Source organism: Lampetra fluviatilis, chromosome 35 (genome assembly GCF_964198595.1).
Source record: "Lampetra fluviatilis chromosome 35, kcLamFluv1.1, whole genome shotgun sequence".
NCBI lineage: Eukaryota > Metazoa > Chordata > Hyperoartia > Petromyzontiformes > Petromyzontidae > Lampetra > Lampetra fluviatilis.
In genome coordinates this window covers 3,115,907-3,135,751 of record NC_136309.1, presented here as the reverse complement: position 1 = coordinate 3,135,751, position 19,845 = coordinate 3,115,907, and the positions used below count along the sequence as shown (strand labels likewise).

The window sequence follows — 19,845 nt, the reverse complement described above, 5'->3', positions numbered from 1 at the left end:
GCACACTCTCAATGCCGTAACGTTCTTACGTTTTAGGCTGAGTGAACCTATGGGAGGCCCAGGCCAGCAAACATATACGTATATGTCTATAACAAGTGATGGATCCTGGGAATGTTTGTGTCAGTGTAACGACCATCGCTAACAACATCATCATCTTCTTCTTGGTTCTTTCGGTAAAGTCACGTAGAAGAGAAATAATGATAATAAAACATAATAAAATATTTTTAAAAAATTATTTTATTTTTATTTTATTATGTTTATTTTATTTTATTATTTCCCTTCTACGTGACTTTACCGAAAGAACCAAGAAGATCAATCCCTGCAGTCACGAAAGCTTTAAATCGAAACATCATCATCACCACCACCATCTCACCGCTCACCAACCCACCCAATCACTCACCACCACTCGCTTGAGGATTTCCCTCACGGATAGGCGCTGTCCGTGGTGCTGAATTCAGGGCCCGATCAACGATTCAGATTATAAATTATATTCGGTTTCCTACCAGGCAAAGCCCACTGAGGTATTCACTTTCTTTTTTCAAACGCGTTATAGGCCACAAATGATAGCTCAACAAAAGTGGCTTACCATTTGGACATTTATCGCAGCAAAATCATCTAAATAATCTCAATGCACGATTCTAAATGTGTAAGAGAAAAACCCGGAGGACCCGGGTATAAAAGAAAAACATCCACGCGACCACGGGGAGAACAAATATACATACTCTTTGGTTCTTTCGGTAAAGTCACGTACAAGTTAGAAATAAAATAAATCACTGTGAACCAAAGAGTATGGATTCCTGCAGTCACGAAAGCTTCGAATCCAAATACACAGCAGGCGTCAGGGTCGGGATCGAATCCCCGACCTCCTGTACACCAGGCGAGGGAGTTAACATCTCTCCACTGTTTTAAAGCTTTCGTGACTGCAGGGATTCATCTTCTTGGTTCTTTCGGTAAAGTCACGTAGAATGGAAATAATAAAATATAAAAATAAAACATTAAAATAATTCTCACGACGTTTCGGCCACAACGCAAGCAGCCGTCCTCAGGTGAAGAACAGGTTTGTCGAGAAGACAGAGTCTTCACCTGAGGACGGCTGCTTGCGTTGTGGCCGAAACGTCGTTATAATTATTTTATTATGTTTTATTTTTAATATTTTATTATTTCCATTCTACGTGACTTTACCGAAAGAACCAAGAAGATCTCTCCACCAACTTCTGCGCTGGGTGGGGAGACAAAGGCGGCCTCCAGGTGCCGTGGCTGCAGGCCCTAATAGGCGTTCGTACCCCCCGAGGGTTTACGCGGCTTTTTCCCGAGTTGATACATCTCCCATATTTAGGGCGGCCTAATGAGGCATTCGCAAACAACGACGCGCCATTACCCAGGTGATGCAAGTCGCTTTCCGATCTCTCTCCAGCTCTCGCTCTCGCCCCATAAAGGTCCCTTCTCCTCCCACCTCCACTTCCCCCATCCCCCATCCCCCCCCCCCCCACCACCCCCCCTCCTCCCTCCCCCTTCCTCCTCTTCAGCATATCGCCATCTCTCCTCTCACACTTTAACTCTCTCTGTCTCGCTCTCGCTCTCTCTCTCGCTGTCTGCCTCGTCTCCTCTCTCTCAATTATCTGTTTCCAAACGCGCGTGTTTTCCTTCGAACGGGAGACGTTCACTGGGAAATGGATCGGAGGAATACATATTGTCGAGGTCTGTTCAAAGATAGCTTCCAAAAAAAATCGGTACGTGTTCTGTCTCTTTGCGGTCTCGTACTTGTGCTTTCAACTCCAACTACAGCAGCCCTTCACACTAATGATATCCCTATTGATATATATTGACACTAATGATATCCCTATTGCTAACCCTACCCGTATACACAGCCTGAACCCTAACACTAGCCGTCAGTAGAGCCCTATCCTTCGCTCGCCACAATTCTAAGCAAAAACGCAACTATTAACCCCAACTGTAGCCCTCACCGGAACACAAGACCTAACCTTATACCCCTAACACCACAACCCTAACACTACACCCCTAACACCAGCCCTAACAAAAAAGCCACACGATGTCCCTGTCTTAACACCGGCCCTAACTTGACCCTAGCTCTTGCTACACCCACCACTAATCCCACAGCTACCGGCCCCTAAGTCTCGCGTGATGTGTGGCTAGTGCTGATATAGCCACTGCATTCCCCGGCAGTCAAATCCACTTAATGTGGGATCGCCATGGGTCATTGATGCAGTAAAATCGAAGGGGAGTGAGACAGTAAATGGTGAGGTTGCTGGTTGGGTGGGTTGGTGAGCGTTTGGTCGGAGGGGTGGATAGGTGAGTGGGTAGTTAATTGATTGGGTGGGTGAGTGAGCGCTTAGTTGGAGGGGTGGATGGGTGAGTGAGTGAATAGGTCAACGTTCTTCACTCACATTCAGAGGGAGTGGTGGGGAGGGGGGGGGGAGCTGGCACTTTCACCGAAACGACAGCATCAGTGTGAGGGCTGCCACACGTTTGAAACCATTGGGGTTTGACAGCACGATAATGATGGGGTGTTTTCACATTTGTGAATTGTTGGGGGACCGCACATGAGGGCCGCTTTGAAGGCCATCAAGGGCTGCCAGTGACCCGCGGGCTTTGCAATGAAGAATACTTGAGGAGGTAAATGATTGGATGAGCAGTTGGTCGAAGGGGTGGATGGGTGGGTGAGTGAGTGAGTGAGTAGGTAATTGATTGGGTGGGTGGGTTGGTGAGCGGTGAGATGGAGGGGTGGATGGGTAGATGGGTGAGTGAGTAGGTAATTGATTGGGTGGGTGGGTTGGTGAGCGGTGAGATGGAGGGGTGGATGGGTAGATGGGTGAGTGAGCAGGTAATTGATTGGGTGGGTGGGTTGGTGAGCGGTTAGATGGAGGGGTGGATAGGTGGGTGAGTGAATGAGTGAGTAGGTAATTGATTTGGTGGGTGGGTTGGTGAGCGGTGAGATGGAGGGGTGGATGGGTGAGTGAGTGAGTGAGTAGGTAATTGATTGGGTGGGTGGGTTGGTGAGCGGTGAGATGGAGGGGTGGATGGGTGAGTGAGTGAGTGAGTAGGTAATTGATTGGGTGGGTGGGTTGGTGAGCGGTGAGATGGAGGGGTGGATGGGTGAGTGAGTGAGTGAGTAGGTAATTGATTGGGTGGGTGGGTTGGTGAGCGGTGAGATGGAGGGGTGGATGGGTAGATGGGTGAGTGAGCAGGTAATTGATTGGGTGGGTGGGTTGGTGAGCGGTTAGATGGAGGGGTGGATAGGTGGGTGAGTGAATGAGTGAGTAGGTAATTGATTTGGTGGGTGGGTTGGTGAGCGGTGAGATGGAGGGGTGGATGGGTGAGTGAGTGAGTGAGTAGGTAATTGATTGGGTGGGTGGGTTGGTGAGCGGTGAGATGGAGGGGTGGATGGGTGAGTGAGTGAGTGAGTAGGTAATTGATTGGGTGGGTGGGTTGGTGAGCGGTGAGATGGAGGGGTGGATGGGTGAGTGAGTGAGTGAGTAGGTAATTGATTGGGTGGGTGGGTTGGTGAGCGGTGAGATGGAGGGGTGGATGGGTAGATGGGTGAGTGAGCAGGTAATTGATTGGGTGGGTGGGTTGGTGAGCGGTTAGATGGAGGGGTGGATAGGTGGGTGAGTGAGCGGGTAATTGATTGAGTGGGTGAGCGGTTATTTGGAGGGATGGATGGGTATGTGAGTGAGTAGGTAATTGATTGGGTGGGTGGGTTGGAGTGCGGTGAGATGGAGGGGTGGATGGGTATATGGGTGAGTGAGTAGGTAATTGATTTATTGGGTCGGTTGGTGATCGGTTAGTTAGAGGGGTGGATAGGTGGGTGAGTGAGTGAGTGGGTAATTGATTGAGCGGGTGAGCGGTAATTTGGAAGGGTGGATGGGTATGTGAGTGAGCAGGTCGTTGATTGGGTGGGTGAATAGTTTGATGTTTGGCAGGCGGTTTTGTAGGTTGGTGGTTGGGTGGGTGGTGGAGTGATTGGGTGGGAGAAGCGCATTTATCGTCTCTTATTCTCATTGGCATTTTCTAAACTTTCTACGAAAAATCTCAGTTGTAGCTCTGCCGCACCCTGGGACGAAAATAAATAAATAAACGTTTGGTACGTTTTGTCCGTGTAATTGTTAATCTTTTTTATGTGACCGACACCGATTCCTCTTCATCGTCCACAAAAGCCGGCCACAGCGCACATTAGTCACGCGTTTATCTCTTCCCAAACGGGTGATGGACACCGATTTTGAGAATTACAAACCCCGTAAGCCTCTTATCGAACGCTTATGAATTGCCCACGGAACCCGCAGAGGAGAGGATGATGGGACATTTAGAGGACAACCCCACGAAATTACCAATTTTAATAGACGCACACAAAGGCAAAGATCCCCCGTATAGCCTTAACAGGCTGTAGGGGCAAGTGCTGTTAGCGAGTAGCACCTATAAAGGCCGGCACGGCACACGAGGTGATGGGTGGCCAACACCACGCCCGGCCGCCTTTGTCTCCCCCAGTAGCGATGTTTACACATCACACCGGGTACTAATTTGAGGCTGAGTCGACCTAGGGCAGCCACAGGACTGGTTCAGATAATCGTCACTGGTGCTGACCGTGAGCGGGAACCGAACCCGGGTCGCCAGGTTCGTAGCGCAGTCAGCTAACCTCTACACTACCGCTCCCCACCATACACACACGCACCAGTGACCACATACATATGATGTGCATTAGTATGTTATTTGCATGTATTGGAAGAACACCCCGAGTCTCATGATGGCGACAATTGACCGGTGCATCCCTTCATCGGCAGCCTTGATCTATCCACTGCTGAATTCAGCCCCCTCCGCCCCCCCCCCACCTCTCATAGAGTGGCAGCCAAAAAATGGAACGGGCAAAACAAAAACGAATAACACAGACGGCCCGCGGAGAGACGGAGCGTCCCAATCGGCTCGCGGCGCGGGCGATCAGTAGATCGCTCCACAGCAGGGACCCGAGGAGGAGTCGGCCCTCATCCTCCGCGGCCTTCATCCAGCTGCTGATTGGTCACGGCTGATGACGACGGTGGAAGTCCACCCCTGGACTCCCCGAGAGGGCTTCTTCAGTCGCCGTGTCACCTCCACACGCCGCGTGGAGCGAGGAGTTTGCTGTCGTTTTTTTTTTTTTGGGGGGGGGGGGGGGGTGAGGGTTGGGGGGGCTGAAAAGGTTACGAATTCCACGCAGCCGATGTACCGAACCTCCTCCTCTTGGTCACCCCCTCCTTCTCCCCCCCCTCCCCCTTCTCCTCCCCCCCCTTTCCCCCCCCCTCCTCCTCTCCCCCCCCCCCTCCTACCCCCCCACCCCCTTCTCCCCCCTCCTCTTCCCCCTCCTCCTCCCCCCCCACCCCCTTCTCCCCCCCTCCTCCTACCCCCCCACCCCCTTCTCCCCCTCCTCCCCCCCACCCCCTTCTCCCCCCCCCTCCTCCTCCCGTCCGTGCGTCTTTCTTCTGAGGCCCCAGCACCTGTGCCTTGACGTCCCCGTCACGCGACTCCCAAAGGTGCTGGGGTGGGGGCGTCACCGACATCGTCCACAAACGAGGAGGGGGGTGGCGGACTGACGGCCCTGCTTGATCTTGCCACCCGCTACGCTCCTCCAATCACCGCTCGCCCAGCAGCGTAACGAGCGTGGGGGTCTTGCACCCCCCCCCACCTACACCCCCCCCCCCCCCCAGTGGCAAAAGCAACGAGTTGGGGCCCATCTTCTTGGTTTTTTAAGGCGCTCTTCTTACACCCCCAACTCAGCTTATATATAAGCTCCGAGCTTGGCAGTGTCTCATTCTTCACCTGAAGACGGCTGCTTGCGTTGTAGCCGAAACGTCGTGAGAATTATTTTATTATGTTTTATTTTAATTATTTTATTACTTCCCTTCTACGTGACTTTACCGAAAGAAACAAGAAAAAAACCCTGCAGTCACGAAAGCTTTAAATCGAGTTTGGGCCCCTTTGACACCCATCAGCAGTTTGGTATTTGAAGTAATATCGGGTTTTTTTACGCAATGTAACGTAACGAAGCGTTATTTGCTTTGAATGACAGTGACTTGAGTGAAATAACATTGGACATAGAAATATGTTTCTGGGATATTTAATTCACTAGATACGCGTCAATTATATTGCAGAGAGGGTACCACTACAGAGCTGGAGTGGCTGCATTGTGTGTAGAAGGAAGCACTCATAATGGTGTTACTAGACCACTCAATATAGTCACTACACCACTGGTAATGTAGTTACTACGCCACTGATAATGTAGTTACTACACCACTGATAATGTATTTACTACGCCACTGATAATGTAGTCACTACACCACTGATAATGTAGTTACTACGCCACTGATAATGTAGTCACTACACCACTGGTAATGTAGTTACTACGCCACTGATAATGTAGTTACTACACCACTGATAATGTAGTTACTACACCACTGATAATGTAGTCACTACACCACTGGTAATGTATTTACTACGCCACTGATAATGTAGTTACTACACCATTGATAATGTAGTTACTACACCACTGATAATGTAGTCACTACACCACTGATAATGTAGTTACTACGCCACTGATAATGTAGTTACTACATCACTGATAATGTAGTTACTACACCACTGATAATGTAGTTACTACGCCACTGATAATGTAGTCACTACACCACTGGTAATGTAGTCACTACACCACTGATAATGTAGTTACTACGCCACTGATAATGTAGTTACACCACCACTGATAATGTAGTTACTACACCACTGATAATGTAGTCACTACACCACTGATAATGTAGTTACTACACCACTGATAATGTAGTTACTACGCCACTGATAATGTAGTCACTACACCACTGATAATGTAGTTACTACACCACTGATAATGTAGTTACTACACCACTGATAATGTAGTTACTACGCCACTGATAATGTAGTTACTACACCACTGATAATGTAGTTACTACACCACTGATAATGTAGTCACTACACCACTGATAATGTAGTTACTACACCACTGATAATGTAGTTACTACGCCACTGATAATGTAGTTACTACGCCACTGATAATGTAGTCACTACACCACTGATAATGTAGTTACTACACCACTGATAATGTAGTTACTACACCACTGATAATGTAGTTACTACACCACTGATAATGTAGTTACTACGCCACTGATAATGTAGTTACTACACCACTGATTATGTAGTCACTACACCACTGATAATGTAGTTACTACGCCACTGATAATGTAGTTACTACGCCATTGATAATGTAGTCACTACGCCACTGATAATGTAGTTACTACGCCACTGATAATGTAGTTACTACGCCACTGATAATGTAGTTACTACACCACTGATAATGAAGTTACTACGCCACTGATAATGTAGTTACTATGCCACTGATAATGTAGTTACTACGCCACTGATAATGTAGTTACTACGCCACTGATAATGTAGTTACTACACCACTGATAATGTAGTTACTACGTCACTGATAATGTAGTTACTACACCACTGATAATGTAGTTACTACGTCACTGATAATGTAGTTACTGCACCACTGATAATGTAGTTACTACACCACTGATAATGTAGTCACTATGCCACTGATAATGTAGTTACTACGCCACTGATAATGTAGTTACCAGAGGTGTGGACTTGAGTCATGTGACTTGGACTCGAGTCAGACTCGAGTCATGAATTTGATGACTTGCGACTCGACTTGGACTTGCATAACAATGACTTTGTCCCACCTATGAGCTGTGGACTCGAGTCATGTGACTTGGACTCGAGTCAGACTCGAGTCATGAATTTGATGACTTGCGACTCGACTTGGACTTGCATAACAATGACTTTGTCCCACCTCTGGAAGTTACTACACCACTGATAATGTAGTTACTACACCACTGATAATGTAGTTACTACACCACTGATAATGTAGTTACTACGCCACTGATAATGTAGTCACTACACCACTGGTAATGTAGTTACTACGCCACTGATAATGTAGTTACTACACCACTGATAATGTAGTTACTACACCACTGATAATGTAGTCACTACACCACTGGTAATGTATTTACTACGCCACTGATAATGTAGTTACTACACCATTGATAATGTAGTTACTACACCACTGATAATGTAGTCACTACACCACTGATAATGTAGTTACTACGCCACTGATAATGTAGTTACTACATCACTGATAATGTAGTTACTACACCACTGATAATGTAGTTACTACGCCACTGATAATGTAGTCACTACACCACTGGTAATGTAGTCACTACACCACTGATAATGTAGTTACTACGCCACTGATAATGTAGTTACACCACCACTGATAATGTAGTTACTACACCACTGATAATGTAGTCACTACACCACTGATAATGTAGTTACTACACCACTGATAATGTAGTTACTACGCCACTGATAATGTAGTCACTACACCACTGATAATGTAGTTACTACACCACTGATAATGTAGTTACTACACCACTGATAATGTAGTTACTACGCCACTGATAATGTAGTTACTACACCACTGATAATGTAGTTACTACACCACTGATAATGTAGTCACTACACCACTGATAATGTAGTTACTACACCACTGATAATGTAGTTACTACGCCACTGATAATGTAGTTACTACGCCACTGATAATGTAGTCACTACACCACTGATAATGTAGTTACTACACCACTGATAATGTAGTTACTACACCACTGATAATGTAGTTACTACACCACTGATAATGTAGTTACTACGCCACTGATAATGTAGTTACTACACCACTGATTATGTAGTCACTACACCACTGATAATGTAGTTACTACGCCACTGATAATGTAGTTACTACGCCATTGATAATGTAGTCACTACGCCACTGATAATTTAGTTACTACGCCACTGATAATGTAGTTACTACGCCACTGATAATGTAGTTACTACACCACTGATAATGAAGTTACTACGCCACTGATAATGTAGTTACTATGCCACTGATAATGTAGTTACTACGCCACTGATAATGTAGTTACTACGCCACTGATAATGTAGTTACTACACCACTGATAATGTAGTTACTACGTCACTGATAATGTAGTTACTACACCACTGATAATGTAGTTACTACGTCACTGATAATGTAGTTACTGCACCACTGATAATGTAGTTACTACACCACTGATAATGTAGTCACTATGCCACTGATAATGTAGTTACTACGCCACTGATAATGTAGTTACCAGAGGTGTGGACTTGAGTCATGTGACTTGGACTCGAGTCAGACTCGAGTCATGAATTTGATGACTTGCGACTCGACTTGGACTTGCATAACAATGACTTTGTCCCACCTATGAGCTGTGGACTCGAGTCATGTGACTTGGACTCGAGTCAGACTCGAGTCATGAATTTGATGACTTGCGACTCGACTTGGACTTGCATAACAATGACTTTGTCCCACCTCTGGAAGTTACTACACCACTGATAATGTAGTTACTACACCACTGATAATGTAGTTACTACACCACTGATAATGTAGTTACTACGCCACTGATAATGTAGTCACTACACCACTGATAATGTAGTTACTACGCCACTGATAATGTAGTTACTACACCACTGATAATGTAGTCACTACACCACTGATAATGTAGTTACTACGTCACTGATAATGTGGTTACTACGCCACTGATAATGTAGTTACTACACCACTGATAATGTAGTTACTACGCCACTGATAATGTAGTCACTACACCACTGATAATGTAGTTACTACACCACTGATAATGTAGTTACTACACCACTGATAATGTAGTTACTACACCACTGATAATGTAGTTACTACACCACTGATAATGTAGTTACTACACCACTGATAATGTAGTTACTAAGTCACTGATAATGTAGTTACTACGTCACTGATAATGTAGTCACTACGTCACTGATAATGTAGTTACTACACCACTGATAATGTAGTTACTACACCACTGATAATGTAGTCACTACACCACTGGTAATGTATTTACTACGCCACTGATAATGTAGTTACTACACCACTGATAATGTAGTCACTACACCACTGATAATGTAGTTACTACGCCACTGATAATGTAGTTACTACATCACTGATAATGTAGTTACTACACCACTGATAATGTAGTCACTACACCACTGATAATGTAGTTACTACGTCACTGATAATGTGGTTACTACGCCACTGATAATGTAGTTACTACACCACTGATAATGTAGTTACTACGCCACTGATAATGTAGTCACTACACCACTGATAATGTAGTTACTACACCACTGATAATGTAGTTACTACACCACTGATAATGTAGTTACTACACCACTGATAATGTAGTTACTACACCACTGATAATGTAGTTACTACACCACTGATAATGTAGTTACTAAGTCACTGATAATGTAGTTACTAAGTCACTGATAATGTAGTTACTACGTCACTGATAATGTAGTCACTACGTCACTGATAATGTAGTTACTACACCACTGATAATGTAGTTACTACGCCACTGATAATGTAGTTACTACACCACTGATAATGTAGTTACTACACCACTGATAATGTAGTTACTACACCACTGATAATGTAGTTACTGCACCACTGATAATGTAGTTACTACACCACTGATAATGTAGTTACTACACCACTGATAATGTAGTTACTACACTACTGATAATGTAGTTACTACACCACTGATAATGTAGTTACTACACCACTGATAATGTAGTCACTACGTCACTGATAATGTAGTTACTACACCACTGCCACTCACCCAGCCTAAATCCCGACAAACCACGTCCATACTCTTATTTTTTTTCGGTAAAGTCACGTAGGTAAAAAGATAAAATTAAAATTAATAAAAAATAAAATGAATTTATTATTAAGATTAAATTAAAATTAATAAAAAATAATTTTATTCTTTTATTTTAATTAATTTTAATTTCATTTTTTACCTACGTGGCTTTACCGACAAAACGAAGAGTATGAATCCTTGCAGTGACGAAAGCTTCAAATCTAGAAACCACGTGCAACCACTGATGCCTCCACCTCCCCTGACACTTCTCATCTCCCCTGCCTCTCTTCCATCCCTATCCCTCCCCCCCCCACTCCTCCTCCTCATTACTGAGTCTATTGGTGACTGCGACAACGGCGACGAAGATGAAGAAGCAGCAGCAGCAGAAGCGTCGACTCCGCTCTCCGTGTACCCCATCCCGGGCTTTGCGGCAGCAGCACCCCCGTGGCGCCCGTGACCTTCTTTAAATCTCTGGCGGAGGAGGGGGTGAGGCTGTGGTGCCACAACGAAACGCTCTGGGGGGGAGGGGGCGAGGAAGGGGTGGGGGATGGCCCAGGACCCGAGTTCGATACCCGCCGAGGGCTGACATTGGCGCAGACATGGAATCTGCGAATTACGGGGAAACTCCATCCCCTCGCAGAAGAATGTGTCATTGATGGTGAGCTAAGACGACACGAACAACACTGCAGTTTTTCAGCGACTGCTGATGTGTGTATGTATAGTTGAGTGAGTCTATGGGTCTCTGTGTGAGTCTATGGGTCTCTGTGTGGGTCTATGGGTCTTTGTGTCAGTCTATGGGTCTCTGTGTGGGTCTATGGGTCTCTGTGTGAGTCGATGGGTCTCTGTGTGGGTCTATGGGTCTCTGTGTGAGTCTATGGGTCTCTGTATGAGTCTATGGGTCTCTGTGTGAGTCTATGGGTCTCTGTTTGAATCTATGGGTCTCTGTGTGAGTCTATGGGTATCTGTGTGAGTCTATGGGTCTCTGTGTGAGTCTATGGGTCTCTGTGTGAGTCTATGGACCTCTGTGTGAGTCTATGTGTCTCTGTGTGAATTTATGGGTCTCTGTGTGAGTCTATATGCCTCTGTGTGCCTCTATGGGTCTCTGTATGAGTCTATGGGTCTCTGTGTGAGTCTATGGGTCTCTGTGTGAATCTATGGCTCTCTGTGTGAGGCTATGGGTCTCTGTGTGAGTCTATATGTCTCTGTGTGAGTCTATGGGTCTCTGCATGAGTCTATGGGTTTCTGTGTGTGTCTATGGGTCTCTCTGTGAGTCTATGGGTCTTTGTGTGAGTCTATGTGTCTCTGTGTGAGTCTATGCACGTTTGTTGAACTTCTTTCACACCGTACGTAGCCAACCAACCGCGCTAATCGGAGGCGCGGGGGAAGGACAACAAACGAAACACACGAAATTATTTTTCCCGCACACTGCACAAACGCCCGCGTTGCTTCACTACACGCCCCACTGTGTTGCTCTGCGCGTTGCTGTTGCGTCTTGTTGCCAACCTCATTGCCCGACGATTTGATCGTCGGGCCGATTTAACTCGGCTCATCAGACTAGGGGTGTTGGGGGGGTGGCAAGGCCGGGGGGGGGGGGGTGGCAGGGGGGGGGTGGAGGTCACGGCACAATCTGTGCCGAGCAAAATCTCCGAGCGGGTAACGAGGTAACGATGCGGTTAGGCACGAGCCGTTGCGCCCCGCAGTGCACATCGCGTGAACGAGACGCTCCGTGGCTGAACTCGCTCGTGGGCTCTGGCCACAGACCCAGGGCCGCTCACCTTGTTGCAGTACAGAGTTGGCCTGGTAACTTTAATCTACATTGTCTTATTGTTGCTATTGTTTGACTTGTATCCCACTGGGATTTTTGCACACAGCAGTTGAAATATTCGGTGTTTTTTCTGGATGACTTTGCTGTTTATTCCAGGATGTTTCTGTTGCGTGTAGTCACTTTAAGATATTCTTGGGTTTGTTTCGGTAACGTCACGTAGGTAAAAATAAAATAAAAAAATAATTAATAATTAATAATTAAATGATATGAATAATAACAGAAATAAAATAATACCTACGTGACTTTACCGAAAAAAACCCAAGAGTATATGAATCCTTGCAGTCACGAAAGCTTCAAATCTAGAACACTTTAAGATGTTTCTTGTTCATGTTTTTGTTGCGGCGGTTGCACCCGAGTCAAGAGCCACACGGCTCACAGGGTTATTCCTAATCAATGAAAACTTAAACTGAAACCTCCCCCCCCCCACCCCCCACTGCAGACCAAATAGCAGCGGGATGTGTCAGTCGGCGCTGGTAGAATGTCTCTCGTCACAGCTGTGTTGCATTGCAGCGTACTGGAGTAAAGTCGAACGCAATACAGCTACCGGTGGGTGAGCGAGTGAGCGAGCGAGTGGGTGAGTGAATGAACGAGTGGTTGAGTGAGTGGGTGAATGAGCGGGGGGGGGGGGGGGCAGGGGAGGGGGCGGGGCTCGTGGGTGGGGGGATGGAGGGGGTGGTGATGGTGGAGGCGGTGGTGGTTTGGGTGATGCGTTCGTCAGTTCGCTTTTTGACTTTTGCACGCTCATCTCCCCCGCGCGCGCGAGTGGCCTGCCGCAGGCTTCCTTGCGATTGACATTTGATGTCTTTATTGTTGTTGTTGTTTGACCCAGAGGGAGTTGATGTGCTCGCCCTGAAAACCCCACGAGTCGCTGCTATTACAACGGTAACCTTGATCGAGAGAGAGAGAGAGACAGACCCCCTCTCTAGACGGACGCTACATTCACCGACTCTTCCACGGTGGTGAGACGCTTTGCTAAAGGGTGGAAGCTACCCAAACGGCGTTCGGCTCAAGACGGTGGGGGTCACCGCATCGCGCGGCGCTTTCAGATACGGCGCATCTGCTGGCCGTCTGGAACGCTCTTTCCTTCTGATATTAGGAAGCCGCTGCAGCTGTTCACTTTGAACGCATCTCGATCGACAAACGCACGTGTGTAGAGCTGCTTCTTGTGTCGAGTTTGCTGTACCTTCACCCCGCCCCCGCCGCACCTCCGATTAGCGTGGCTGGCTATGTACGGCGCGAAAGAAGTTCAACAAACAGACCCGACGTACCCCACCACACGCGCCTTCCGCTACTCACCGTAGTGTTAAGCACTTCCACTGCTTGTGTGGACAGGACAAAGGCAGTGAGTGGAGCTGGTGGGGTGGTGGGGGGGCTAAGAAACCTGCACTATTGTCTCAGTTGCCGCGCCAGGAGATGGAATCGAACCGGCGATCCCCCTCCGGATCGCAAGCCCAGCGTGGTGCCCATCACAGCAGCAAGGTGGCAGCCGTCCCCCGCTTGTGCACACGCAGCCAACGTGGGAGCTCAAATTCACGACGACCGAATTCCTGTTGAACACGTGGGCTTTCGCCTGATGACGCTGCTTGTGATTACTGGCGAAACGTCGGACTCGAATTGTAAATGTTGTGGGTTTACTCTCCAACACGAATTGGCACGTTATTGTAAACGTGACAAACCTCACTAATTGGCTGTGCCGGGTGGTGGCGGGTTTAACGACACATTCATATATTTACGCGATCTGTCACAACAACAAAACCTCTATAATTATTAACCGAATTCCTCAATGCGCATCGTGCCCCTATCCGATGCGAAGCTCCGATATCCCAACCATCATCGTCGTCGGCTTGTTATCTTGAGGCTCACAAAAGGTACGAAACGAGTCCCGAGGCACCGACGGAACTAGGAATCGCGACTGAACGGAGCGCTGCACATCGACAACAATAGCACGTGAACTCAGACTCGCGCAACAACAACAACCCTCCCAAGACGACAAGTAACATCGCGTGCGCTGGCTTGTATCATGGACAAACTCGCTAACCCACTCTCTCAGTGCCCCAGCGTCTCAATGCTCCATGTCACATTTCTCCAGGGTCCCAATACCCCATATCCCATTCCCCCAGGGTCTCAATACCCCATATCCCATTCCCCCAGGGTCTCAATACCCCATATCCCATTTCCCCAGGGTCTCAATGCCCCGTATCCCATTCCCCCAGGGTCTCAATACCCCATATCCCATTTCCCCAGGGTCTCAATACCCCATATCCCATTTCCCCAGGGTCTCAATACCCCATATCCCAATTCCCCAGGGTCTCAATACCCCATATCCCATTTCCCCAGGGTCTCAATACCCCATATCCCAATTCCCCAGGGTCTCAATACCCCATATCCCATTTCCCCAGGGTCTCAATACCCCATATCCCAATTCCCCAGGGTCTCAATACCCCATATCCCATTTCCCCAGGGTCTCAATACCCCATATCCCATTTCCCCAGGGTCTCAATACACCATATCCCATTTCCCCAGGGTCTCAATACCCCATATCCCATTTCCCCAGGGTCTCAATATCCCATATCCCATTTCCCCAGGGTCTCAATACCCCATATACCATTTCCCCAGGGTCTCAATATCCCATATCCCATTTCCCCAGGGTCCCAAAATCCCCATGTTCCATCTCCCCGTGTCTCAATGCCCCAAAATCCCAATGCTCCACTGCCCCAAGAAACCAATGCCCAAACGTTATATGCCCCAGCCTTCCAAAGTGTCAATGTGCCAATGATCGAATGCCCGATCGCCCCGTTGCCCCCGATGCTCTGGCCCCACCGTCGTCGCGTGGCTCACCGATGTTGTTCTTGAAGGAGCGCGGGAGCGAGCCGCCCCTCTGGGAGATTCCACGCAGAGAGTGGCTCTCCGCCTCCTCCTCTCGGGTACCTCCCCTCCTCGGCAACGCGGCCACGAGAGCGGTCCTCCTTGTGTGTGTGGGGAGGAAGGAGGGGGGGGGGGAGAGGGATTGAGATAGATTGAGAGAAGGGAAAGAGAGGGATGGAGAGAGGTGAAGAGATGGAGAGAGATGGAGAGGAATGGAGATAGATTGAGAGAGGGGGAAGAGAGGGGTGAAGAGGGATGGAGAGAGGGGAAGAGATGGATGAAGAGAGAGAGAGATGGAGGCAGGGTGAATCTGAGTCTGAAACAGGGGTCCTAGAAACATCTGGCAATTCATCCGCATTGCTTCCAGCAAGTCCGATGACTCTGTTGATGAGACGCTGCATGTCGAAACCGGACCAGCGTTCGCTTGCATTGAACCAATGTGGAGCACGGGTCTAGCTTAGACATCACTCGCCACTGCTGTTAGCCGTGGCCAAGGGTGGGTAAGAGGAGGATGGGGGGGGGGTCAACAACAACGTTCTTGGGTCGTTGAAGAGGAGATCGTTTGGGAGGCCGATTCCTGCCCTGCGCGACACGACAGATGCCCCATATCTATCGAACCAAGACCACACGTACACGTGCGTGCAGACACACAGAGACAGACTGCACACATTAAATAGATAGGCGCATGTACAGACAATGAGATACACGGGCAGGGAGACGAAACAAAGACGAAGATCCCCCGTGTAGCCTCGAACAGACTGTTAGGGCAAGTGCTGTTAGGAGCACCTATGAAGATTGGAACGTCACACGAGGGGGTGGGTGGCCAGCACCACGCCCAGCCAACATTGTCTCCTTAGTGGCGATGTTTTTACGCACCGCACCAGGTACTCAATTTGAGGCTGAGTCGACCTAGGGGAGGCCCAGGGCCCGTTCAGATAATCGTCACTGATGTTTGCCGTGAGCGGGAACCGAACTCGGGTCTCCCGGGTTAGAAGTGCAGCGCGCTAATCGGGTTGACAGGTAGACACACACACACACACACAGACAGACTGCAAGCACTGAGACAGTGAGATATACAGGGAGACAGACACGCGTTTAGACACTTCGTCCCACAGACAGATACTGAGAGACCCTGGCTTCGTGACCCTTCACTCAATGACCCTTAGCACCGTGACCGGTCTCACCCATAAGCAGAGCACACGAAACAAAGATTTCCCCGTGTCGCCACGAACAGACTGTCGGGGCAAGTGCTGTTAGCGAACCGCTATGAAGACCGGCACGGCACACGAGGTGGTGGGTGGCCAGCACCACGCCCGGCCACCTTTGTCTCCCCGGCGGCGATGTTTTACACACCGTTACCAGGTAATCATTTGAGGCACATGCACACACGCATACACTTTCATCGCAACGAACCGTGGAAACAAATCAACCGCTCCTGTCTGGGACAACGAGCCGCTAAATGAATGTCCACACCCACGACACCACATCCAGTATAGCCTCTCGCTCATGGGCTCTGAGGAATCAACTTATTGGTTAAACGCATTCTGCAATTGTCTCATTCTCGAGTCTGCCTCTTCTCCCATCTCCCTCCCCTCCCCTCATCCTTCTCGACGCTGGGTATCATATTCTTTGTTCTTTCGGTAAAGTCACGTAGAAGGGAAATAATAAAATAAAATATTTTTTTTATAAAATGATTTTTAAAAAATCTTGTATTATTTCCCTTCTACGTGACGTTACCGAAAGAACCAAGAATGTGAATCCCTGCAGTCACGAAAGCTTTAAAGCTGGGTATCATCTTAAACATTCACGAAACCCCGAGTGCAGAGCGGCGAACACGTGTCACCATTAAAGCCTCCACGTGCATACAAAGCAAAGGCAAAGGCCCCTCCCCCCCGTATAGCCTCTGCACACTCTTGGGGCAAGTGCTGTTAGCGAGCACACCTCATACAGAGGCACAGCAGCAGTCTTCACTATGACGGATCCGCGTTCATTCACCAACTTGCTTACTCGTCAGTACAATCATTCATTAATTCAAAGGTTTATTAATTCATACAATCATGAGATGAAAAGTACATTTACATAAAATATAAACGAGGTGGGGGGGGGGAGGAGGAGGTTATCAATACGTAAAGAGACGCTGAATAATTCTGTGCATGACTGTGTGTGTGCGAGAGTGCGTCAATGAGTGTGTGAGTGGAGCATGAGTGAGTGAATACGTGGGTGAGTGTGTGTGTGTGAATGAGTGTGTGCATGAGTGTGAGTGAATGAGTGTGTGAGTGGAGTATGAGTGAGTGAATAAGTGGGTGAGTGTGTGTGTGTGAATGAGTGTGTGCATGAGTGTGAGTGAATGAGTGTGTGAGTGGAGCATGAGTGAGTGAATAAGTGGGTGAGTGTGTGTGTGTGAATGAGTGTGTGCATGAGTGTGCGTGAATGAGTGTGTGAGTGGAGCATGAGTGAGTGAATACGTGGGTGAGTGTGTGAGTGTGAATGAGTGTGTGCATGAGTGTGCGTGAATGAGTGTGTGAGTGGAGCATGAGTGAGTGAATACGTGGGTGAGTGTGTGAGTGTGAATGAGTGTGTGCATGAGTGTGCGTGAATGAGTGTGTGAGTGGAGCATGAGTGAGTGAATAAGTGGGTGAGTGTGTGTGTGTGAATGAGTGTGTGCATGAGTGTGAGTGAATGAGTGTGTGAGTGGAGTATGAGTGAGTGAATACGTGGGTGCGTGTGTGTGAATGAGTGTGTGAATGACGGTGTGTGTGTCAGTGTGTGTGTGTCAGTGTGTTTGTGTCAGTGTGTCAGGTGTGTGTGTCAGGTGTGTGTGTCAGTGTGTGTGGGAGCGTTAGTGTAGCGGTTAGCGCGCTGCGCTATTAACCTGGCAAGCCGGGTTCGATTCGGTTTCGATTCCCGCTCGCGGTCAACACCAGTGACGACTATCTGAACCGGTCCTGGGCCTCCCCTAGGTCAACTCAGCCTCAAATGAGTACCTGATGCGGTGTGTAAACATCGCCACTGGGGAGACAAAGGCAGCCGGGCGTGGCGCTGGCCACCCACCCCCCTCGTGTGCCACATAGGTAACAGCACCTGCCCCAACAGTCTGTGAGAGACGACACGTTGGGTGGGGTGGAGGGGCTGTGTGGGGGGGGGGGGGATCTGTCTTTGCGTGTCACATCACCGCATTACGTGTGTGTACATCATTATATATATAAATACATCTCCACTTAATCTCGTCCCCGTCTCGGGCGACATTCAGAACGCGAGCTGACGCAGCAGCAGCGGCGAGCGAGCAAGCTAACCTCGTCAGTGGCAGCCGGGGACAGATTAAATGGGCACGTACACACACACACACACGTGCACACACACACGTGTACACACACACACACGTGCACACACACACGCGCACACACACGTGCACACACGTGCACACACACGCACACACACACGCACACACACACGTGCACACACACGCACACACACGTGCACACACACACGTGCACACACACGTGCACACACACACACACGTGCACACACGTGCACACACACGCACATACGCGCACACACGCGTGCACACACGTACACACACGCACACACACTCGCACACACACGTGCACACACACGTGCACGCACATGCACACACACGCGCGCACACACACACGTGCACACACACACACGCATGCGCACACACACGCACACACCCACACAAGTGCACACACACACGCACGCTCACGCGCGTGTGTGTGTTTAAATATACATAAGCTATTTTAAATAAATAAAGACATCGCGGGGGATTTTTGTCGCGTGTCCATCTATCACCCCCTCCAATTGAGGATTTATGCTCAAACGAGGGACTTGAGTCTGTGGGGAGGTGTGGTGGGTGGGGGGGGGAGATAGGGGGGGGGGGGAGTCACCATTGGGCAGCTCAATTGAGTGGCTGATTGATCGAGGAGCGTGAATCTGGCAGAAGAATCAAGATGCACGTTGCAGGCTGCTGCTGCTGCTAAGGAGCTGCGTGTACGTCCAATAAAATATACGTATTTCCACAGCAGCACTTTGTATATGTGTATGTATAGCATGACGGAGAGCTGAGAGAGACGCATATCGACAACAATAAATAATCTCACGCCTTGAACAGACGGTCGAGGGCCAAGTGCTGGCAGGTTATGAATTCGCACACAAAGACAAAGGTCCCCCGTGTAGCCTTCGCAGCCTTTTGGGGGCAAGTGTATCGAGCAGAAACCTATGAAGGTCGGCAACAGAACACAACGCCCGGACGCCTTTGTCTCGTTTGAGGCCGAGTCGACCTAGGGGGAGGCA

The 19,845-nt window shown here is 48.5% G+C and overlaps 1 protein-coding gene across 1 annotated transcript in view; it reads right to left on the bottom strand.

The window, feature by feature from the left end:
* Positions 1–19,845, bottom strand: part of LOC144944517 (uncharacterized) — a 93,791-nt gene that overhangs the window by 42,510 nt on the left and 31,436 nt on the right. The window contains exon 3 of the mRNA XM_078872727.1: positions 15,508–15,635. Coding sequence (XP_078728853.1) covers positions 15,508–15,635 — 128 coding nt within the window. The remainder of the gene's footprint in view (positions 1–15,507; positions 15,636–19,845) is intronic.